This window comes from Athene cunicularia, assembly GCF_003259725.1.
Source record: "Athene cunicularia isolate RWA chromosome 7 unlocalized genomic scaffold, athCun1 chr7_part1, whole genome shotgun sequence".
Lineage (NCBI taxonomy): Eukaryota > Metazoa > Chordata > Aves > Strigiformes > Strigidae > Athene > Athene cunicularia.
In genome coordinates, this window is record NW_020799107.1 from 20,871,431 (window position 1) to 20,895,289 (window position 23,859).

The following is a 23,859-nucleotide window of genomic DNA, read 5'->3' on the forward strand; positions in this document are numbered from 1 at the left end:
ATACTTACCTTAAAAGACTGGAAAGTGTTTCCACCTTAGGTGACTTCATCTGCAGGTTATAACTAGAACTAAGAACTATGGGTTTTTTTCAAAGCTAGATATTTAGAAAATATTCTGTGGCCTAGAAATGCTGTAAACTTCTTGCCACTCTGCTGCTAAAGACCTTCTTTAAACAATCTCATACCATTGGTTCTTCATTACATATCCAGTGGAAAGCCACTGTGCTTTGCATTTTGTGTACCGGTTGTATGAGAATAGCAAGAAAAAGGGGTTTCAGCCAAGTAATGTTTCTTTTAAAAAAAAATAAAAAGGAAACCCATGTTTTTAATTTGTCCTTTCTAAGAGCTTCCAGGGAATGGTATTTTCTTTAGTGTCTCTAGGTTAATATGGAAAAAGATGTAAACCGGTATGTCTGGGCATTTGTTGTGTACAGCCTGTGCAGCAGACTCCTGTACAGGATGCTTACATTCTACCAAGTTTTCCTGAACTCAGATATTTGGGAATGTTACTTTGTGTGTACTGCATTAGTTCCCTAAAATAATTAAAAGTAAATTGCATGCAGGTAATAATTATTGAAGACAAATGACTGTAGGGTCTTTTTTCTTTAAAAAAAACCCAACCAACCAACCAAACAAACAAAAAACATAAGAAAATTGAGGTGGTTTTTGGTTTGGGCTTTTTTTTAGATGTACTCTAATGTTTTGTTTCTAAAAACAGTTTGAAAGTGGTTTTAGGCTTTCCCTTCTTCTAGGGGGAGCTCACTTCTAAGAATGTTGAATGAAGAAGACGTGTTCAGCCATATAGCAGTCAGTTTGATTTCCTGTATGCCTCATCACTTGACTCTCCAAAGCAGTCTGGTTTTTTGTTCTCACCCTTACACAAATGTTTCTTTCAACTTCTAAAGCGTCAAAGTGGAACCAAAATTCAACTTTGTCATAAGCATCAAACAGTAGTTTCATTTTGATGAGTAAAAATAGATTGATCAGGAGGCATATCTTTACGGGGAAGTTACTTTAGCTTAAAAAATGTAAGTTGTCACTAATTTAAAGTGTATTTTTCCTCAGACATACATAAGTGTGCTTCTTTTTTAGGTGTGGTGAAACAGTCACTAAACGAGAACAGTTTAATGACCTCTCCATTGACCTTCCTCGAAGAAGGAAATTGCTTCCTTCCCGATCGATCCAGGATTCCCTTGACCTCTTTTTTCGGGTACATAGGTTTGGGGTTTTTTTAATTCACTGAAGTATGTGTAGGTTATGTACCGTATAGAAATTTTGATGTATAGCTGATTATTAGTTTCTGTGACATTGATTACAGGCATGTGAAATAATTAACTTTGCACTTTTTTGACATTTGTATATTAATATACAAAGTAAGTATACAGGAATTTTCATTGTAAAATGCTTTGCAGAAACTAACTGATCTTTACAATACTGTGAAATAGGTAAACTTCCCCATTTTGTGGTGGAAGAGTTGAGGCATAAACAAATAAAAAGGAGAGAAGGGAGGCTGTCAGATTGAGATAATCACTCAGGAATTGCTGCTTTATCTCCTGGGCTAGGCTGCTTCAACAGCTTATGTACTGCCCTAAATTAGCATGGAGGAAAAACGTATGCAGAGATAATAATTTTAAAAATAGTTTCAATATGTGGGTGTGCATCTTGTAAGTGGAACTTCAATGTGAGGGTAGAACTTCAAGGTGAGGTTTCTGAAAGCTAAAAGTGAGCCTTATGTCTGTGAATTAGTGTTGTATTTTGTCATATCTTGAGACTTACCTGTGGTTTTTCTCCATTTACAGATAGTGTTTTCGATAGAATAACTGATGCACTTATTCTTCTAAAAACTGGTGGAGATCTTATGATTTTAGAAAATTCTTAAAATTATAGTGGTGTCATTTGGCCTTACTTAAAGAAAAGGGCTGTGGAAATGTTTGATGACTAAGTCATGTAATTTCAGCACAGTGATGTTTCCCCTTTTGCTATCTGTTCAATATTCTGGTGCAGCACATCCTTGAAAAGTTTAGATGAGGATAGCTTTTCAGGAACAAAGCTTAGATTTTGAACAAGAAAGAGAAAATTTCATAGCATATTATCCTGCACTGAAGGTTATTAGAAAAAACCCTCATATGGAATAGAAAACTGTAAACCTTGCAAGATTGTCTCCTCTCTTGGGAAGCTAATTTGTCTCAACTGTGGTGAATTCACTGGTCTGCAATATACTTGCAGGAAAAATTTGACCTGTATTAGTGGGTATGTTGTCAAATTGTAAGCTCTGCTATCTGTCCTCTTATCAGATGTCCTCTTGCTATGTCATGTTGAAAGTGATTGTAATTTTGAGTGTAACTGCTGTTTTTAAGAGCTTCTGTGTGTGCTGCTTTGAAATCTGTTTGTGCCTTTTGTCTCAGTAGTCATTTTTCTGTTCTCTTTAAACAGGCGGAGGAGATTGAGTATTCCTGTGAGAAGTGCAGTGGAAAGTCTGCTGTTGTCACACACAAGTTCAACAGGCTTCCTAGGTGAATGTTGACATCTATGCCTCTCTTACCTTGAAGTACATGTTACAAGTGCAAGCAAAATTCCATTCAAGAGTAAAGCTAGGAAAATGGGTAGGACAGCATGTGTGGTGGTTGGCACATGAGAAAGATGCACGTGCAGACAGTAGTCTTCATGCTGTTCTTCAGTTTCCCTCTAGAGAAGCTCTCTTGGGCACCCTCTACAACACTTCTTTCTTCCTCCCTATTGCTACACAAGTAGGGCTGAGTTTTCCCCTCCCCCCTTTCATTGGGGTTTCTGGGACATGAGGGAAGTGGAAACAGTAAATATATTGTGAAAATTTAAATATTTTCTGCTCAGCTGACCTGATGGGCGGCACTTTGAGTAAGAAGGCAGGCACTTTAGGGATTAATGGCATGCTCAGTAGTTTCTGACCTCATGGTTGGGTTTAATTCATTATTTAGAGTGGAAGTGCTTGGAGGTAGGGATCATTTTCTCATGGTGGATGTAAAGCTAAAAGAGTCTGTTGGGCAACTTTATCTGGCCTATGTCCTTGTTCCAGGTATACTGAACCCAGTTACTTGGTAGTTAGCTTGCGTTTTGCTTAAATAGTGTATTTATGCTAGCACTGCAAAACCATTGTCAAAGTTTTTGAATATTAACACAATATAAGTGATGATACAGCTGCATGATCTAAATAGACAGTACAAAGTGCAGCATAAGGGAGAAGATTCAGTGTAAGGAGGCCTTTTCAGTCTCTTTACTGTTATGATCAAAAGCTCTTTCAAAGAGAAAGTATCGTGACAGATAAACCAAGTACACATCTTGCACTGGGCACAGTTCCTCCTCGGTTTTGGGCAGCTGTGTGATCCCTCCATCACAGTTTTAGATATCTGGGAGTAATAAACTAGCATTATGGCCTATAATGAAAATGTTTTGATTGTTTCCTACCTCTCACCGCATAGTAGAAATAGTGAGTTTGGTAAGAGCTGCTTGCTTCTGCTTGACTGAAGAGCAAGGTGATGCAGATCAAGCCAGAAGCCTCTTGAGTCAGCAGAGACTGCACCTTGCACAAAGTGAGAGAATAATTATCTGCCTCTTGCCAGATAAGAAGTGGATAGTGTTTCCCTGCCACCCCAAAGTAATAATCTGTTTTAGTCAGGTGAATGCATTTTGTAAACAGGGCTACTTGGATTTTGAATGTGTTTTCTCTGACTTCTGTCTTGAGATTGACATTTGTCCTTTTCTCTTATCTCTTAGGGTCCTGATTCTTCATCTGAAACGATACAGCTTCAATGTAGCATTGTCTCTCAATCACAAAGTTGGGCAGCAGGTGGTTATTCCAAGATACTTAACTCTGCTTTCACACTGTACAGAAAGCACTAGGCTGCCACTGACGCTGGGATGGAGCGTGCATTCTGCAGTGTAAGTGTACAACTTGAGATTGATCCATACCATGTTAAGCACGTGTGCCACAAGGTAGGTGGTTGTCAGATCTCCTCCAGAAGATGTCTGGGCAAGGAAACATTAAAATTATGAAGCTTCAGATGTGGACTTCTGGTTTGTAATGATGCCATCATGAGAACATGCATGGAAAGGAAGCATGATGGAAGCAGTAGGAAGAGTTTATGGGGCGTTGTCTAGGGGATATTTGGTAAGAGAGTATTTTTCACTGTCCTTGAAAATAACTTTCTATTCTTTTTAAGAGAGCTTCTGTTAGTAGTTTCTACAATTTATTCCTCTTGGTCCAAAATTATCTATATTACCTTTTTCTTCACAGCACACTTACCTCTGCTTAGAAGATGTAACAGCCTCCGTTTTTCTGCTAATTTCCACTTGCTTGTCCTGTGCTATCGTTCATTTTTCATTGTCCTTTCTGTGCCAATATAGCATCAGAGCACTTCACATGCTGAAAATCCTCTCTCCTTTTCCCTGTGACAGTTATTTCTCTACATCTGTTTGTCCTGAGACATATTAAATGTGCCTGCTGTCACAAGGGAAGTCTGTAGGAAAATAAGGAATGAGACACCCTCAGGTCTCTTGTGGTCCCTTCTTAGTGGCATGGTAGCCATAGTGAGTTAGGACACATCTGGTATATACGTTCATCAGTGTGGCATGTGTTCATGTGCTGAATGTTTAGTGGTGTTTGAAGTTTATGTGGATGTTTCCCAAGGGTTTGCTTTATCAAGAGAAATCTTAAACACAACAAGCAGCTTAAGGTAGCCAGAGCAGAAACACTTGAAAATGTGTTTGAAATAGCTTTCCAATGGCTTTTTTTTTTTTAAGTCATTGAAACCATTTTGAAAGACCAGAGACTGGAAGGGTAACTAGGTTGTAGAGAAGCAGCCATGGTTTGAGGGGGAAGATTAGAAGAGAATTCTGTGTTGGCAGCCATCTGGTAGATGTGTCGTGATAGTGATGGACCTTGAGGAGCCCATGAAAGGATTAAGTGGAGCAGGAAGTTTGTTTAGAAGAATCTAGGTAAGGGAGGAGAAATGGAGATGTGGGACATGCCAGAAAACCGGCTGATCCAGACAGGAGCAGGAGACTGTGGTTTGGGAGCAGGAATTCAAGTGTTGGTGGGAATAAAAAATAAAGGAATGAGTTGTCTTGACATGGGAGCCCAAAGCCTTTAATTTGTGAGCTTGTCCCTAAGGGTGCATCACTGAGAAGTGAATCAAGTTTAAAGGATTATGTATGGTTTTGAACAACTATTGTATATTTATAGCATGATGGAGTTAATACTCTAAATCTAAGCAATTAGCAAGTACGTAATGGTATTCTACTTGCTTCTTTGGTCGTGGATTTGCATGCATAGCAGACAAGTAAACACTTATTTTTTAAGGACTGTAACTGCTGCAATAAATACTTTGCTTTTTTAATAGTTCCCGTCCATTGAAAGCCTCCCAAATGGTGAATTCCTGTACTACAAGCACTTCCACACCTTGTAGGTGAGTTATAGCTCTGAAATGCCCATGGCCTGGGGTTTCATAGGATAATTTTAAAGGCATTTTAAAATTTTCTAATTCTTCTTTGATCTTTCCACTTTTTATTTTCTTTGGGTTTTTTTCTTTTTCATTTTTTTTTTCTATTGTAGTAAATTATTTCAGCTGCGGTCTTTTTTCATATCTGAGTTTTATTAGGGTTACATGCTAGCTGAAATGAATGTCAGTGGTAAAATTTGCCTAGTTGAGGTGGTTACCTTAGCATTTCTTTTGAGAAAACCTTTGGGAACTTGTAAGCAAAGATGATGGGTTTTTTTTCAGACGTAAGGCTGAGCATCAGAATGAGGACTGGATTTAGTTTGTACAGATGATTTGTCAGTGCCAGATACCTTAAACTAGATTGCGTTTGTAGTTGCAAGTCACATATATAAGAAGCAATATGTTTTCTAATTATGTAATCTATCTCTTTGTTCTGGCTCTATGGAGCCCCCCCATGTGTGTTCTGGAAACATGGTTAGTTCCTTAAAATAATTGTTTTTATAGATTGCTTTGAAAGGCCAGTTTTTGATATAGTGAAAAATATAATACCACACTGGATAGTTTTGCATTATGGAATACTTAAAGACCAGATTTCCTAATTGAGCAGAAATCATGACTTCCCCAGACTCTCTTGTCTTCTGTTCGAAAGAAACAATAATTTTCGAAAGAAACAATAATTTATCTTAATGAAAGAGCAAACAGGAAAACTGAAGAAGTTGTGCACATTTGTGCTTTTTATATCCTAGTAATGATTTAGGAAGTCCTGTGTTCAGTTTAGTAAACTTCAGAAATTAAATAGTTTGTACAAGTTCTGCATGTTATTGCAGACTCAAATGAGTACTGTCTGGGGTGGCTAGGTAATAAAGTGCAGAATCCTTGGCCTTAGAAGTAAGTGCCACACATTGAGTAACTTTTAACATTGTAAGTTGCTACTGCTTGAAGCAGGTATGTCAGTTAACCTAGTAAAATATACCTTTTCTGAAAACCCTGCCTGCTATGTTAGTAAATTGTCGTTGTCAATTGTTGCAGTTTGTTCCCCCAGTTGTACTGCCCCGCAATGTGAAAGTTGGGTGTAGTGCTTCTTTAACAGCTACTTCAAAACAAATTTGTCCAATGCTACAATGTTGTAAAGTTTTATAGCCATGTTTTTGATCTACAGAAAATACACTCTAAAATCAAAGAGCTCTGGAGCACTCTATGTGGATTCTGACAGTGATGATGAGCCGTTGAAACGTTCTGTTGCCCATAGCCAAAGGTTGTGTAACATACAAAGTAGAGATCAGCAACAACTGCAAGAAGAACCAGAAAAGGTAAGGGAGAAAACCACCAAGTTTCATATACATAGATCAAATATGTGCTCATGTCTGGCCTGCGCTTTTCTTAGCATAGAATGTGAGTAAAATTGATGTAAGATAAGTTTTTTCTCCTAATTAGTACTGCGGTGCTGGAAGGGAGTGCTTTGCTAATTGACCTGTCTGTACAGTTGTCTTGGGTTCCCACTGGGAACAGAGGTAATTGCGTTGCAACTGTAGTTGAGTTTTCAGGTTACATATACCAGCTGCTTAGCAGTTCTGTCAGTCCTATGGGTGACTTTCACTAATAATGTTCTGAGGCTGAAATATAATGTGCTGTCAATAATAAAATTATGCAGTAAAGCCCTTGATTAAATTAGATCCAGTACAAGTTAGGCTAAGCAAAATATTCAATTGAGAGAACTTTTTGCACATTCAATCTATCACCCCTTTAAAGTGTGGCTTTGTAAATGCTTTTAGAAACTGAAGCTATCAGTCTTTGGAAGGGGACACGTAGAAGTGTGTAGTGATCAAGTTATTGGTATAGAGGTGCAGTTAACTTCAAATTGCCTTTGAGCTCTTGATTGTGTATTAACATTGCCAAGATGTTTTTTGCCTCTATCAGGGCAGTGCGTTAACAGGTGAATGAGAAAGGAAAACAAGAAGTTTAGGAGATTATCTTTCAGTACCACTTTCTTCTGTTAAGAGTGTTGCAGACCCAGTGCTTAGAACGAGTGTCCTGCATCTCCACTTCTCTAAAGTGTTTGAAGTGTTCATGGGATTATTTTAATCAAGCAGAGACTTGTGGTCTTAATTATGGCATGAAAAGACAGGTGTAAAGCTGGCTGAATAGCAATAGGTAACAAGAGGAAGATATCTGTGGTTTCTGATCTGATGGGAAGATCAAACCAAGGGAGGATCCTGATCCACTCAGTATTGGTAAAATGGATAATCACTATTACATTTTCAGAAGTCCCCAGAGCTGGGAAGGGCATGCCAGTATGATGAAGCTCCGAACTACAGTTAAGAATGATCTTGACAAATCTGAGAAATTGCATAAAGATAGGAGGTGTTCTTCAGTGGGAACAGGCTAAAGGTGCTAATCTTAGCAGGACTGATCAACTGTAAATGTGGGATGGGAACAGCTGGGAAAGCAGTGGTCCTTCACCAAGGGTATGAAAGGTGACAGTCACAAGGTTAGGCTGGTTGAAAACAGAAGTGTATAGACAGAGGCACAGCCTGCAGGTTGTGTGAAGTAACCTTCCTTTTTCCCTCAGCATTGAGCTACAGCTGGAGTTCTGTATCTAGCTTTGGGCTGCAGACTGAAGAGTGTTATAGATTAACTGGAGAGAGGCCAGAGCAGAGGAATATGAATTATTTGAGGTCTAGAAAGGAAGATTTGGGGGAAAGAAGCTGCCAAGTGACAAGTATTAAGTATTAAAGAGCAGGAAAGTCTTTAGTTTAAGGAGAAACCTAAGCAGGGCTTGTCTCTTGAAGGAAGGGAAAGAAATTAATAGAAACACTTGAGCTATTTTCCATGCCCATAGTGAATAGAACAAGAAATAATAGATTAAATTGCAGACAATAATTTTTAGATTAAATATTAGGGAAAAATTCCTGATGTTCCAAATGTGTGGGGATGGAATGGATTGCTTTGGGAAAAAGCAGAAAACCCTTTGCTGAAGCTCTCAGGAACAGGGTAGGCAACTGCTATCCTGCATGACAGTGCATGACACATCTATAGCTGGCTGTGGGTTGGGGAAGGAAACTAACTTGTCTTTGAAGTCCCTCTTATGTATAGAAAAAACAAACAGTATTCCAAACTGTCGTAAATGATTCTTCCTTGACATTTGTTTGTGGGGAAGTGTAAGTAGTCTCTATCACACAAGCCCCATGAGTGCAGAAATTGTGGGAATAAAGCCTATTAATTTGAATAGCAAATTAATTATAGGCTTTCCAGCTTGTTGTGGGAAAGAGACACTGGTGGTGATGATTCCACATTAAATGACTTTATTCTTTATGGCCATGCACATTTGCCACTCCTCAACCACAGGCCTGACCAGCCATCTGTGATCATTACCCAGATCCTCTGTCCTTCTCAGTGCTGTCCTTGGAGGACCCAGTCCTGGTCCTCAGAAGAGGCATTACAGCTGCTGCACCCTTTTCCCTTGGTGTGCTTCTCACAGCAGCTGTGGATGGGGTTTCCTTAGGGGCTTGGCAGTCACTTTGCACGGCTGGTATATTCCCCGCAGGGCACTGCTTGCAAAACAGCCTTGCCTTGTGGGAGAACAGCTGGAACAGTGGGTGTATCCGACATTGGGCAGTAGGGGCAAATAGCAGTTACTCAGCTAAAGTGGGGAGAACTGCAATTTCTGTGATTCCTGCTCTGCAGAGGAAGTAGTATTTGAAGTACTTTTAAAAAATACTTATTTAAAGCAGTCTGTCTTAGAGCCTAAGCTACTTAAAATCTATGCAAATAATGCACAGGTGCTCCCAAGTCTTTAAAGTCCAGCCACTGAATTAGTGGTAGTTGTTGGCAAAGTGCCTGGAACTAGGGTTTGCTGAAGAGCTAAACCAGTTTTGATGTTAGTAGCCTACAGGTGCAGAGAGAGAAATCAGAAAGCTTAAAAAGCAGGTACTCTTCTTTCCTTATTCAGTGCCTGAATAGATGTGAGAAGTTTAAATTTGTCAGTTCTAACTCTTGGAGGGCATGATGTCTAGAAGAAGCAATTTACTTGGCTAATTCATTTGCTAAACTTGTTTGATAAGTCAGTTTTAATACAAAATGTTTGCTATATAAAACTAGTCTTGCTTATCAAAAGCTTACTAAATTAAGTGAAAAGCAGCAGTAAAAATGTATTTTTCTTCATTGTAACCAAGTTCTGAGATCCATCCAAATGCAGTTTAGAATAAGAGCTGGATAAGTACATTCTGGTAGAAACTATTTTTCCCCATTTTTAACATAATATAGGGAAAAAAAATTAAGCATATGGTAAGTATTGTAATTGTGTATATATGTATACATGGAGGGTAACCTGATTAACAGTTAATATCAAAGTGATCAAAAGGACTTTTTTAGTTGCAAATCAGTATGGCGTAGGAGTTGATGAGCATCAGTTTTAGAAAAATAACTGAAAAAGGAAAAATTTAGATTAAGACCAAAGTGGTTTTCTTTTCTTCCAGTTTAAAGTCATTCTGTCCTCCTTAAGAAAGAATAATTCCCCCTTTGCCTGGTTAACTGTTTTCTTACTTAATTTGCAGTGTCCTGCCCCGTGCAAGATTTTGCATGGCAAGTCTGCAGCACCAAACCTAATTTTAATTACTCTTCATACCAGCCTGATTTCAATTCCTATTCTTCCAGCCCTGTGTTAAAAGTTCAATTAATCTCATGTTGCTGCTTCAGCTTTTGTTAACAAACTTGCAATTTCGCTACTTGTTGCCTCAGTGCTGACTTGCCAGAGGCTTGAGGATTCTTCAGGACCTAAAGGTGGAACATATGTGTTGAAGGAAAGGAAGGAGAAGGGAAGAGTTATCTCGTGTATGTTAATCCATAGGGCTTGTAAAAACTGGTTGTAGTTAATATTTAAATATTATTCCTTGGAGTGAATATAACTACAAAGGTTGCCTTCCCATTGAGTCTCATATAGCTATCTGTTTAATGTTGACAGAGCCAAGCTCCCACTCCCTGGGTTAATAATAAAAAAAATCTTCACAGAAATGTAAAGCTGATGTTATATGCCTTTTTATTCAAGCACTTAATCATAACTCCATTCATCTCTAGGGCTCAAAAAGAAGTAAAATGGAGGGTGATAAACCTGAGCTGGGTAATGCTGGTTTTGATGGGATGAGTGAAGATGAGCTGCTAGCAGCTGTTTTAGAGATTAGCAAAAGGGAAGCTTCTCTGTCTCTGAGCCATGATGAAGATAAACCCACAAGCAGCCCAGACACAGGTTTTGGTGATGATGAAATTCAGGAATTGCCAGAAAACCTGGAATGTATGGAGATGGAGAAACCCAAAGCAGCATTAGACTCAGGTAAGGCGAAGTAATCGTCTTAATTGGACTAGAGTGAGCTAAAGCGGGTTACTGATAACAGCAGGTTAGTAATGTATAGTAGCAGAATCTGGATGAAAGTGCACTGCTGAAACTGCCTGACTTCCTCAGAGTTTTTTTACAGTTTCCCTGTGTATAAAGCGTTTAATTCATTGAACTGTGAAAATTGTATGTCTGTCACCTCTACTATAAAATTAAGGTCATCTTCAGAGTTCATTTCCATTTTTTTCTCTCCTGATTAACACACGTTTCCACTGATTCCAATATCAGACAATTCAATTTACTAAGATTTGGCACTGTCTGGAACTTAATCTTTCATAATCAGAAAATATTTTCTTTTCTGGAGCTGTTGCTGCCTGGGCAACACAGTAGCAGTGTTCACATTGCTGGTGTGCAGGAGTGATGTCTGGGGTGCATAAGACTAATGTTTTCATAAATGCAGTTATTTTGTCGCTAGTTACTAATGAATTTGGCACTCTGTAATTTTTTTCTAATACTTTTTAATGTGAGAGTGTAGACCCTTGAGCATAAGAGACTCAGCATGTGAATTATGGCCTCTAACCCAGAAACACAGTTAAGTACAAGAAAGAGCCTGTTTGATCTCAGTGTGGGGAAGTTTAGTGTCTTCCTGTAGCTGGCTGAAGGAAATTTAAGTGTTTATCATTTGTTGTGTGCTACATGCTTTCAGTCAGTTTTTTTAATTCCACTAGCCTGGAAAAACGGGCCAACAATATGCTCTCCTCCTTCTCTAAGAGCCAGGAGGTTAAATATTAACAACAAACTCCCCACTCTATTACCAAAAATCACAGTTGTTTTAATAGACAACTCTTGATAGCTCTCTTGTTGGAAGGCAGTGTATAAGAAAATTCAGTCAGTGATCAGCCTTATTTGTGTCCTTTACATACACTAATGTTGCTTGTGGTAGTGTGAAAGAGTTGTGAGAGTGTGGCCACATAAATTTATCTCTCTCCAGGTTTTCTTTGGAAAGTGTAATTATTTGAAGGCCCTTTTGTGACACTTAAGCAAAAAGTATGCGTTTAATAAAAGTTTCTGTATTTTCTGATTAAAAATGCAGTTAAGCACCGACATTGGATTCAGCTTTCTGTATTTGACTGTGTATGACCAAAAAATACAAGTACTACTTAAAGCATACGATTTAACATTCAGATGAGATATGTGTGTATGCCAAGTTACCAGTTATGGCAGCTGAATGTAACATACCATGAGTTCACAATCCTGTGTTCTATTTAAAGGAAACTTAATTGCAAAGGATGCTTTGCTATATCAGACAAAGGTAATGGATTTAACTTGGTCCATTTCTTGTTACTGCTATTAATATTTTTTTAATAAACACTGAATAATTTGTGATGCTTTCAAAAAAGGCTAATTTAGATATGACAGATGTCTCTTCTGCTACATGATCCTCAAATTACGGTTGCGTGAGTAGAATGAGTATTTTTTTTTTACATTGGATGTTTTCAGAAGTCATGTAATAAATTCTGGTTTGGTTTTCATCCTAAAAGGATTAGACTGATGGATTATAGTTCTGGTGGTCTTGTGTTTTTCAGAGGTCACAGATACTGAGACTGCCTTGTATAATCCTTGCTAATAAGTAATGAGCAGATGTTGAAGTCTGCATAGGGCAAAACTGTAAAGTTTCACATGTTGCTGCATGATAGCTGTTGGAGCAGGTCCTGACTCTCTCAGTTGCAAGCAGATGGGAGAATCAAAGTGTCCTGCAACTGCAGGAGATATATGCAGTGGTTGAATGAATATTCAGTCCAGAAATTTTGTAAAATACTTCTGCTGTAGAGTTCGCTTTAAAGGTGAACTGAAAAGTTACAGCCTTGCACTTGTAAAGTTGTAGGTAGTGTTCACAAGATTGAAGCTTTTACCTGAAGCAAAAAGTTGACACATTTAAACAGTGCTTGAGACTTGTGCTTCCCTCTGTCTTAAATATGATTTGGCTTTAATTGTGGCTTCGTCTGTAGTACTCTGAGGTATAATATGCAATGCAAATTTTTATAATCCATGGTTCCTTCCAGAGAAATTGAAGTGTCAGCTCATGGCTGCAGAAACCTAGTGGTGTGTGATATCTTACTTTAAAGTTGCTGTTTCTGAGTGAACATAAAAGGCTAAGAAGAGAACAAGTTCAGGGATTAATCAAATGTTTCATCTTACATCTGTTAAAATAAGTATAAGCCTTCACTTTGGAGCTTTTTCCATTTGACTCTTGTGGTTTCTTTATGGCTCGTGAGCTTTCCCTGTCAATAGATGTCACTGTGTTGCAAGGATTGTGGTGATTTAAAGAGGATTTAGCTGGTAACAAACAGAAGACCCAGGAAAGTATAACTGTACTTTCTGATTCCTCAGGTCCCTCCAATTTCACCGAGATAACTAAAGATTTTGATGAGAATAAGGAAAACAAAACTCCAGAAGGCTCCCAGGGGGAGGTTGACTGGCTGCAGCAGTATGATATGGAGAGAGAGAGGGAGGAACAAGAACTTCAGCAGGCACTGGCTCAGAGCCTTCAGGAGCAAGTAAGAAATAAAGTTTGCTTCCTTGAGTTATTTCCCCAACACTAGAAACCTGATGGCTAAAAGAAATGCTTGTGTTCAGGCAGTAACTGCAAAGGGATTCTGCTGCTTTTTTGAGAGAACTAGATGAAAAAAGGTTTGGGTTTCTTCTAGCTCCAGTGTCAGTAGAGTGAAAGCACTGGATACATCTGGGCACATTTTGTATGGTCTTTGGAAACCATATATCACATTAGACCTGCAGATTTCACAAAGCTTTCCATGCACACTCATACACGGGCTTGTAATATTATATAAAATCAATGATAAACTGAACTAAGCTCTTACTGTCACTGGGAACCAAGCCCACCTGTAGCTTCCCTGGCAGTTGCTTCTGGCACTGTGGTGTGTCAAGACTCCAAGTGAAAGAGGCATGTTTCAAAGTAAAGGCTTAGAACAGCAATGCCAGGTCAGGTTAAAGATCTGTCTATCCCAGTGTCTTATTTCTGGTACTAGCACGTAGGGGATGCTCAGTGAAGAATAGAGGAACTTAGCATTTATGTGATCCTTCCCTGGAAGTAAATTGAAAAAAGGATCCCAAATAATACAGTCTAAAACAAGTCCTTTAAATTAGACTTGGAAAGAATTGGGATCTCTGGTTGTGTGCTAACCATCTGTATTCCATTTGAATTTCAAAACCTGTAATGGATTTCCACAAGTTTAACTGAGCTGCTGAGAGTGAAGCAAGTACTTATCCAGGTCTTTCTTTAAATAGGTGCCCTTGTCTGCTCTCTATTAATACTAAAGCTGTCATGGTTTTCCTTATGAGATCTGATGTTTCCATGGCTCTTGGATTTTTTTTTTTTTTTTCTCTCCCATTACTCATTATGAGGTGCTGGTTGGTATGTTCCATGCCAGATGCAGCTTTGATTCAGCGATGCTGAGTAGTTTAACAAAGATTCCCAAATGCTTTAGAAATAGTGAGATAAAAGGCCTCATGCTAATAATGTAAAACTGCCCTTTGAGTGTTGTTCTGCTACAGTTCTGAAGCAAAATCTGCTATTCTAATGATTCAGGCATGGAAATGCAGTAGCTGTGCTTATCTTGATTTGAAATACATAGTTAGGGCTCTGCGTTCAGGTGCACTGAAAGCATTCAAACCCTGAATTAAGAAGCCAGCTAATTAAATATTATTGACTGACTTGCTGTAGCTCTGAGCTTTCAAGAGTGGTGGGAGGAACAGGGGCATGATGTTATCCAAAGATTAGAAGGGTTTGTTGACTTGAGGTTTCTTTGCTACTTGTTCATGGTAATATTTTTAATACCTGGTGGTTTAGCGGTGTCTTTTTTTGCATCAAGCCTTTGTGAATTACACCTGTTACATAGAACCATTGGCTCTGCTTTCAAACAGCTTAAAAAATAATAAAATCTGTCAGGATTTAACAACTCTGTCCTCAGCTGGCTTTGAGCAGAAGTAGTCTAAATTTTGCCGAAGCGTGAGGAGCTTTGTGTGTAAGTGACAGCTTTCCTTAGAGAAGGGTTGCAAATTCATTCAGATGCTTTTCAAATTAATGATCCAGAGAAAGCATTCGGTGTTACTAGAGACTTGCTCTGCTGCATACCAAACTTCAGGAGCTTTGACAAGCCTTAATGAAGGTTTGTCCCAGGTTGTGTTGCACGGGAACATTGGGCTCTCGCTGGTTGCAAACATTCCTTCACACAGAACCTTTAATTTACAATGTCAGGTTTGTTGTAGAAGCCAGAGCAGCACAGTTTCAATGGGAAAAGAGCACCACAAGAATTTTAAACAGTGAAGTGTCTCAATGAGCTAAGTTTTGTTCTCTTCCCATTAGGAGGCACGAGAACAAAAAGAGGATGATGACCTTAAACGAGCCACTGAATTAAGCCTACAAGGTGAAACTTATTTAACTTCTTCCAGGATGTTGCTTTTGAGGGAAAATAGATCTGTATGTATGAGTGCAGCTCCTGAGTGTCTGTAAGACAGCTGGGATTTCATGTTCTTTTGGTGTGATTTGTTGTGTTTGGCTTTGCTCAGGTCAGCTTTTCTTGCTCTTCGTTGTGAAAGCAAATGCCAGGAAAAACTTAATATGAAAAATTACTTACTTCAGTCTCTTGAGTTTTTAATTTTATATATATATGTATGTAATGTATTAAAATATATAACATATGATATTAATCTAGAGAGAGCAAAATGGACCTTGAAATTTTGCATTCCCAGCAAAAGCCAGTATGCTAATGGCTCTAGTCAGAGTATAAAGATTACTTCTTACTTGTATTGATATTTTAGCGCTGATTAATGAATGCACTGGCCTTGCCCAGAAAAATGAGTAAGTGCTGTACCTGTCTAATACACGATGAGAGGGAGACAGACCTCACTGCAAGGTATAGCTGTTGGGGGTGAAAAAAGAAACCCAAAATACACTATCTGTCTTCTCCAAATCCAGTGTGGTGAGCCTCAGGCACTGTTTAACATTTGTGTGAGGCTGGCATGCGAGTGATTTCATACAATCTGGCAGAGCAAAGCAGAACTGAGAGAAAATTCCTGCTCCAAAGAGGGAGAAGGACTGGTAATGAAGTATTGTGTTAAGATACTTGTAGTTGTGCAGGCACCTTTAAAGGCCCTCCATTATTACTGGATGAACCTGTGTCTGCTTCTGAAGAGAAGTTGAATGCTGCTTAAGCATCCCTCAGCCTGTGAGTCCTGTCCCCTCATGAGCTCCGGCAGACGGAGTGCCTAGCCCCTCTTGAGTCTTCCTTGATTCATGGCCAGGAAGAATTCAAGGCTAGAAATCCTTCTTCCTCCTGATTTGCAGTCGCTTTGACTTAAACATGAGTGTTGCCTTGTGCTTCTTAACTTGCTACTGTATTTGTAAAGCCAGCAGTTGCTCGAGGAAATGCTAATAATCTTGAACGTGTAGCTGGTAGTAGTTGTCTTAGGAAGGTTCCCAGTGGTGCTGCAATCACAGAACCACTAGTCATCCAGGGACCGTTGGTGAAGTGGTGTTTAGCAATACCTGTGGCAAGTGCTTCATGCAGACACCTATGTAAGTGACTGTGTTTCTTGGCTGTAGTCTAGCTCAGAACAGCCCAAATAAGTATGGAAACCAGCAGTAAAATATTCTCAGTTAAAGGGATTCATCTGTAAACTTCCCAAGAAGATTATACTAATCCAGCGCTGATGATTTAACATCATGGCACAAGCAGTGTGAGAATCTCTTTAACAAAACATCTCTATCATAACTGGTGTGATAGTCTTATAAAAAAATATCCTGAATAGTGTCCTGTTGATCTCAACTTCTCCTCCACCCAGGACTCCATAGTTTTAATTTAGCTGGTGAAAGCATAGCTGCTTCTCCTAATGAGTACTGTACAAAATCTTAAATTAGTCGGGTAGCTGCAGAATCCTGGGAAGTTTAGAACAGTGTGTACAGGGAGCAGTGGTGCCTTCCGGCTCTTTACAGAAAGCTGCCTGCATTTTGCTCAGCCAAGCAAACTGGAAGTTCCTGCGGTGAGCAGCCTTCTTACCATTGAAAACAATGAAAACATGCCTGCTGCCAGCAGTAGCATTTTGATGCCAGTTTTAATTGAAAAATGCACTTTGTTAATGCAACTTATAGTTAAAACTGTAATTCATAACTTCTCATTGTAGAAACTTACAGTTCACTGACCAGACTGGCTGTACTTCTTTTAATGTCAGTTCTGGCCGCAGACCACTGGTGCTCTGGAGTGAATTGGGTGTTTAAATGTTCTTTTATCACTCAGCTGCCATTGCCATAGTGCCATTTTGTGAACATATGAGAGAGATTATGCTAAAATTAATTCTGTAGTGCAAGATACTTTTCTTAACTATTGCTCTGACAAGTTGGGGAAGTGAGAGAGTTTTTATTTGGAAATTCCAATATCTTCTGCTTTTCTTGGAAAGGAAGCTTGAAACATTAGCATTTTATTGGCTTGTTTATGTGGGTAGATATACCTCAACCTGTTGTGAATTCCTGTGCGCCACGGCTTCTCACATAGTATAATTTTTTCTGTGCTATCTAGAGTTTAACAGCTCTCTCCTGGACAGCATTGGTTCTGATGAAGACTCTGGGAATGAGGATGTTCTTGACATGGAGTATTCAGAAGCTGAAGCAGAAGAGCTGAAAAGAAATGCTGAGGTGTGATCTATGATTTCAAAAGCCATCTGGGAAATAGACCCCTTTACCATCAGTTTAGTGTTGGAGGTAGTTTTACAGAGCAAGTACAGAGTCTAGAAAGGTCTTTTACATTCAGATAGATAGATTTCTATCCTTAAGAGTCTGTCCTACTTGTGTTATTTTAACTTTAAAAAAACAAACCAAAAGAGCTGCAGAGACCCTCCAAGTTTTCCTAAAATCTGGATAATAACGAAAAGGGAACAGTAATTTTATACCAGAAATGTTCCAGTACATGTAAAGCAATGGGCCTGACATTTTTACTTACAAAGCGAGAGGACTTCAGCCAGTGTGGTAGTTTAATTGCAACACCATGGGCTTCGAGATCCTACACCACCAGAACTGAGAAGTTGCGGCAAAATCTTATTCCCATTAGGTGAAATGTAACTGTAACCTAGTCTGTGCTGCAGGCCACTGGCACACTCAGGCTCCACACAGCACTCTTGTGAAAGCTGTCTGCTTGCCTCATTGGAAGGCGTGCTGTGTAGAGTGGAAAAGGTTAAATAACTGGAGTTACTTTGAGCAGTTTTTATTTTCTTACAATTCTTTACCAATTTCCTTACTCTTAAACCAAGAGTTACATTTTAAGAGTATTGTCAGTGAATCGTATCAGTGATGTTTCCTGATCAGAGAGGATGTAAAAATAAGTGTCAAAAGCCAATTACCATGGTTTAGTTTTATTGTCAGTGAATAGACAGAGAGCATGTTTCCTGCATGCCAAGAGGGTATTGTCTTCTGACATTACGGGTGCAGGATGAGATCATCTGGGCTACGTATCGGTTATTAGCTGTTAAATCTGTGTACCCTTATCAAGGGTATTATATTTCAGAAGCAAGCGTGGTGTTCCCTTTTTGCTTTTCTATGTTTATTTGGTGGATTGATTCTGACATCAGTGGAAGTCGCTCAGGAAATGGTTGTTTAGAAAACTTTAGTGTAGAGCTTGTGTCAGCATCTGTTCTGAGGTCAGAGTGACTGGTTTGCATGTTCATTGGCTTGCTGAAAGATTAAATAAGGTGGAAGGCTTTTTCCTTGTTTGGTCTGAACCAGAGTGTCTGTTTCTGTAATCCTTGATTGGGTTGCAGCTTTGAATACAGTAGTCAAAGCTGGCATCCCAGGTATAAATCATCTTGTCCATAAACAATGTGGAACACAAATGAATGCCTAAAAGGTTTAATTGAACTTTTTTTCCAGACAGGAGAGCTTCCTCACTCCTATCGTCTCATCAGCATCGTCAGCCATATCGGAAGCACATCATCTTCAGGTAAAAGATGCTGTATTTTATTCTTCATCTTTTATATATCTTTTAAAAATATATAATACAGAATTACCATAGCAGGATTATTTGTAGAGAAGAATTCAGGCAGCAAAGCAAGTCTTTCGTCTTGGCTTGCTGGTGGGGGAGTGGGTTGAGGATATCATGGTGCCTAACTGCAGCATGTGGATGATGTACTGCTTATTGAGTCCATGGAATTGCTTGTGCCTTTTACCAACTCATTGACCAGGAAAGATGGAGGGACCAGGATCTTCAGAGTCTTTTAGCATTTAAATTTGACATAGGTTGCTGGACCAGGGTATCTAGCTAACCAGCTTAATGGTTAAACTGCAGCATGAAAAGAAAGGTGCATTCTCTGTTTTTAAGGTCATTATATCAGTGATGTCTATGATATCAAGAAGCAGTCCTGGTTCACCTACAATGACCTGGAAGTGTCAAGAACTCTAGAGGCCACTGTTCAGTGTGACAGAGACCGAAGTGGTTATATCTTCTTCTACATGCACAAGTAGGTGCCTTGGGGAATTTTGGTTGTAGTAATTGCCTGCTGTTTGTGAGGAAGTGGACTTCTCTTCTTCCTCTAGTCCTCTTTGCTGGGTTGAAAAGTATCTATATGCATTTGTCAGAAGAAATCATAGTCAGAATTATAGGCAAGAGTGACAAAATTTAAATGCTCTGAGTTCAGAAGCATGGAATTGTATGTCACTGATACATAGGGTTTTAACAAGATTAATTAAATCAACTTTTAAGAAGGGGATTCAGTGTCTCAACTATGCATTTGTTGCACCAGGAATCATAACAGAGCTTAGGTTTTTCCCTCAAGTGCTGTGATGTTTGTAAATGCCCTTACCCCTGCTACTGGTGGTTGTGTTGTTGCAGCCGTGGTCATCTCAGGACACGGGCAAGATGAAGTTTGTAGGGAGAAGTGATATCTTTTCAGGCACAAAAAAACGAAGAAGGGGTTTTGTGTCTCAGTTTGTCCCCTTCTTCTGTCTTTACTGGTTACTTTAATAAAGGATGTCACTTTATCTACAGACTGTGTCTTGTGTTGCTTCTGATCCTTTTACCAACGAGGACTTATTTTTGCTATTGTTGTGGCTCTCTAAGGCTTACCACTGACCCTTATTCATTGTAATAAATGAAAAAAAAAGTACTGTGGGATTCAAGGAGCCTTGCTCAGAGATGCCAGATAAGACACCTTTCTCTGCCAGGATCCGTGACGCTTGAGTTTGTGGATTAAATCCAATTGCCAATTCCCTCAGGGCTGTGTTATGTAGCAGTTTGTTGTTGTACAGAAGTTTCACTGTTGGTCTTTCCCTCTGTCCTAGAGATATCTTCGATGAGTTACTAGAAACAGAAAAAAATGCACAACCACTTAGCATGGAAGTAGGAAGATCGGTTCGTCAGCCTCTGTGAAGAGTAAAACACCTTGTTCCTCCTGAGGAACAAGGAAGATTCTGAACTTGTGCCAGACACACAGGAGTAACAAACAGCTCAGGGCCAAATCAAGAGACAAAAGGTAGAAATATGGGGCGCTCGGTTTGTTGAACCATCTGTGCAAGTCCTGGGCCTGAACCACGCGTTTAAACCTTGACATCCCAGAGCGATCCTCCTGTGGTGAAGTTTTTATTGTTCCTCAGATAATTTTGTCAGCATGGAGCCTTAAAGAGTTGCATCAAGCCACAAGACTACAGCTGCTCATAAACTGACTTTAAAAAAAAAAAAAAAGTGCAAAAAGAGACTTAACTTTAAAAGCCCATTCACCCGAGAGATGTGAGTGGCAAAGATTTACATATCACTTGGCTTTTTTTTTTTTTTCCTCCAAGAGCAATTTAAGCAATAGATTCTGTAACCTGGCGTGTGTTGTGTTAGTAATATTCACTGGAAACCCAGATCACTGAGTATGCTCTTCCCAGTCATCTTGCTAACAGGCATTTTGGAATCACTCAAGCTGATGCATTTTGACATTCTTGGGTTGGTAAGCTCTCTGCTATTTGCATACGGTTCCAGGAACCAAACTATCGGTGCTGTGGAATGTATGGCATACCTGGTGGCAGCTCCGTTGGCTTTTTTACACCATTCACTGTCATCCTTTAGATGTGAGATTATATATGTGATTTCTTTTGTTTTACAAGTTTTATTATTCCATTTTCTTCATAAGGTTGTTGCATAAGTACCATTTGGAGAGTAGAGGTCTCCCTTTGGGTGTGCAGTATTTTGCACCAAAGTTGTATTGTTTTAGGGCTGCTTCAGTGTAACTGAATGCCTGGAGCAGATTGAGAACAGCAGCAGGAGGTGAGCAGCAGCCACTTCGAGTCTTTTGGGAGGGAAAGAGTGTTCTGGTGTTACCCTTTCTGTGCAGGCCTGGGTCATGATGAACTGGGAACGGTGGGAAAAGGCAGGGTCTGCAGGGTAGCGCTGGGCAGTCAAGCTGCTCTTGGACTGAACCATAGCCTTACCTTGGTCCTCTTGTGTCCCAGGGTAAGAGGGTTTTTACTGCAGCTATGCCTCTGTTCTCCTTTCTGGGGAGTCCAGAGCACTCAAACTGTGAAATTAAACCAGGTGGAAAGCTTTCAGAAAGCCTATGTTCAGCAGTAACAGAACACAGTTAGGAAGAAGTGTTGCGTTTTATTGGATTTAGAGACATGATGCTCCTTTTATTGCTTGTTTCATCGGGGGGGGAAAGCCTAGTGACTTCATTTTTTCAGCACCTTCATGCTTATTTAGCAGGGGCAGGTGTTTCCTTTTACTCATTTCAGAGAAATTGTTGCTGTTATGCAGAGTAGTTGCTCTTGTTTTGGCCTCTAGTTCTGATTTTTGCAGCTTGAGTTTTCAAGGTGAAAGACTTCTTTTTTCTAAAATAAAAAAAAAAAACCACACCTTTTTTTGCTGTCAAGATAGTTTCTGGGTTTTTTTAAACTATCGTTAGGAGTTTCTCAGGAATATATCAGCTGAAGCAAAGCAGACAAAACCATTGCTTTAGGAGACAGCAGGCACCTCTTTCGTGGACACTTCCACACTAGAGTTATCCTAGCAGGCTGGCGCAGGGATGCTACCTCAGTGGCCTCTCCTCAACTCTGTGCGCAGCAATGAGCAGCAGCCATCTGTAGTCCTCCCCAGGCCAAGTACTTCGGGGACCTCAGCGTGGTGAAAAGACTGACTGACCTTCCAGTCCCCGTGTCGGATGAGCCTGGTGGACCAGGACAGGTGACATCTTTCTGGGTTTCGAGCTAGGAGAGAATATTTGGTTGTAAACGTGACAGAGCATTTATCTTGTCAGATGCAGCCCGAGTGGGTGTATATGTTAATTTATTACAAAGCATTATACTTTTCTATTGTTGATACTAATTTTGGTAGAATTCTGGGTGATGGGAAGAGGCGGTGACACATGAGTTGTCTTTTGAACTGGTCACTCCTGCAAATGTGATGAAGGGACTGCTCCGTCCAGAGGGCAAATTTGGTTTCCCCAAGCGCATCCTACGTTAGTGCTGTAAATAACCAGTATTCCTGTGGTATCAGAAGTCATCTCTGCTTTTTTGGGTGGCAAGGTTGTTTTTGCAAGGCACTGCACTCCAGTTAATTTATAATAAAAGCAAACATTGCCTGACTCTTCAGTGCAGTAACTTGTTTAAAGCCAGTTTTTGTTTGGATCAAAGTGCAAAAGCTGATGCTTGAAACCAGCGTTCCTTGTTTTATGAAAAGTTCTTGCTTGTTATTCTAGCCATTAAGAATTTGCAGACATCTATTAATTAATTTAAGCTTTTTTGTTTGGCATATGGCAGCTCAGTTGCACCTTCACACTGGCAGGAGTGTCCATGGAGCCACTTCCTTGCAGAAGCCAGTTTTCTCCCTCTCCGAGAGCAGCAGGGAGGAAGACGGGTGCATAATCCTGATGGGGTGTGCTGCCCGCCAGCTGTAACATTCCCACCACTCATGCTGTCGCAGCAGCAAGTTCAGTCCCACCTTCCAGGTGCGACGCCCATCCTGGGGTATAGGTAGGTGGAGAAGTTCAGTTGCAGTCCCTGAACGTGTGCAGGCTCTTCCTCAGATGAACAGAGTTGTGGTTAAACATTTACCTGCTCCTGAATCAGCCCAGTTTAGTCCAAGTGTGATTCAACATATAAACTCAAGGAAGTCCCATCTTGCCATTCCTCTCACCCCTTCGTTGTTTGACTGCGATAATTTGATCTTGATTTACTCCCCTACTCCAAGAGGTGCAAAACTGTTCACGTCAATGAACTGGAGCTTGTGTGCGTGGGTCCTTGGGGAGCCCTGGCCCACGGGGCTGCACAAAGAGCCTTTGCAAAGCCAGGACTGGTTTCCCAACTGGAGCAGCAGCCTGACACCGATACGAGGAGCTGAACAGGAGGAGGAGTGGGGCTCTCTGACGCCTGCGGCCATGGCATCGCCCTCCACCTCCCACATAACCATCACCCGGGAGTCTTCTCCCCATCCGGCGTCCGAGGAAGAGCTGATGGCCAGCCCAGCGCTTCCTGCTGCAGTTCACCCTGGCGTGGGTATCCTGTGCTTCGGGGAGGCGGGTGGTGCGCTGGGAATAACTCATTGTTTTATTTTCTTTTAAAGGAGCTAATTACCCCTGTACTCACCTGCCAAAGAGATAAAGGGGTGCGGGACCCCTGGCAACTGCTGTCTGTGTAGCTCAGCTGCTGGACTCCAGCCTTGCCTGCCGTGGGGTGGCCACTGCCAGTTTTTGCCTGCACCCCAACTTTCTGGTTCTTTACACTGTTAATGTGGAGCAGCACTTTTCTCTGTGTTTTAGCAGACCTGTTCCTCTCTATTCTTTACAGTTTTTGCTCTTGGGTTCTCCCCACCCCTTTTTAAATGATGTGTAGATAGATTTTTGTGAAATTAAAACCTCTTTATTAACCCTCTCTTGGTTCTGGATCTTATGTCCATGCTGCATGGGCTGCTGACTACTGCAGACAATGGCACCACACCTCTGCCCCCCCCCCCCCCCCCCCCCCCCCCCCCCCCCCCCCCCCCCCCCCCCCCCCCCCCCCCCCCCCCCCCCCCCCCCCCCCCCC

The 23,859-nt window shown here is 40.4% G+C and overlaps 1 protein-coding gene across 1 annotated transcript in view; it reads left to right on the plus strand.

Moving 5' to 3' along the window:
• USP37 (ubiquitin specific peptidase 37) overlaps window positions 1–23,706 on the plus strand; it is a 33,311-nt gene extending 9,605 nt beyond the window's left edge. Inside the window, exons 11-22 of the mRNA XM_026852782.1 lie at window positions 1,092–1,209; window positions 2,433–2,512; window positions 3,750–3,914; window positions 5,375–5,440; window positions 6,633–6,783; window positions 10,547–10,799; window positions 13,191–13,357; window positions 15,184–15,244; window positions 17,393–17,508; window positions 18,736–18,805; window positions 19,184–19,322; window positions 20,143–23,706. Of these exons, the coding sequence (XP_026708583.1) occupies window positions 1,092–1,209; window positions 2,433–2,512; window positions 3,750–3,914; window positions 5,375–5,440; window positions 6,633–6,783; window positions 10,547–10,799; window positions 13,191–13,357; window positions 15,184–15,244; window positions 17,393–17,508; window positions 18,736–18,805; window positions 19,184–19,322; window positions 20,143–20,230 (1,474 nt within the window). The 3' untranslated portion in view covers window positions 20,231–23,706. The remainder of the gene's footprint in view (window positions 1–1,091; window positions 1,210–2,432; window positions 2,513–3,749; window positions 3,915–5,374; window positions 5,441–6,632; window positions 6,784–10,546; window positions 10,800–13,190; window positions 13,358–15,183; window positions 15,245–17,392; window positions 17,509–18,735; window positions 18,806–19,183; window positions 19,323–20,142) is intronic.
• The last annotated feature ends 153 nt before the right edge of the window (window positions 23,707–23,859 follow it).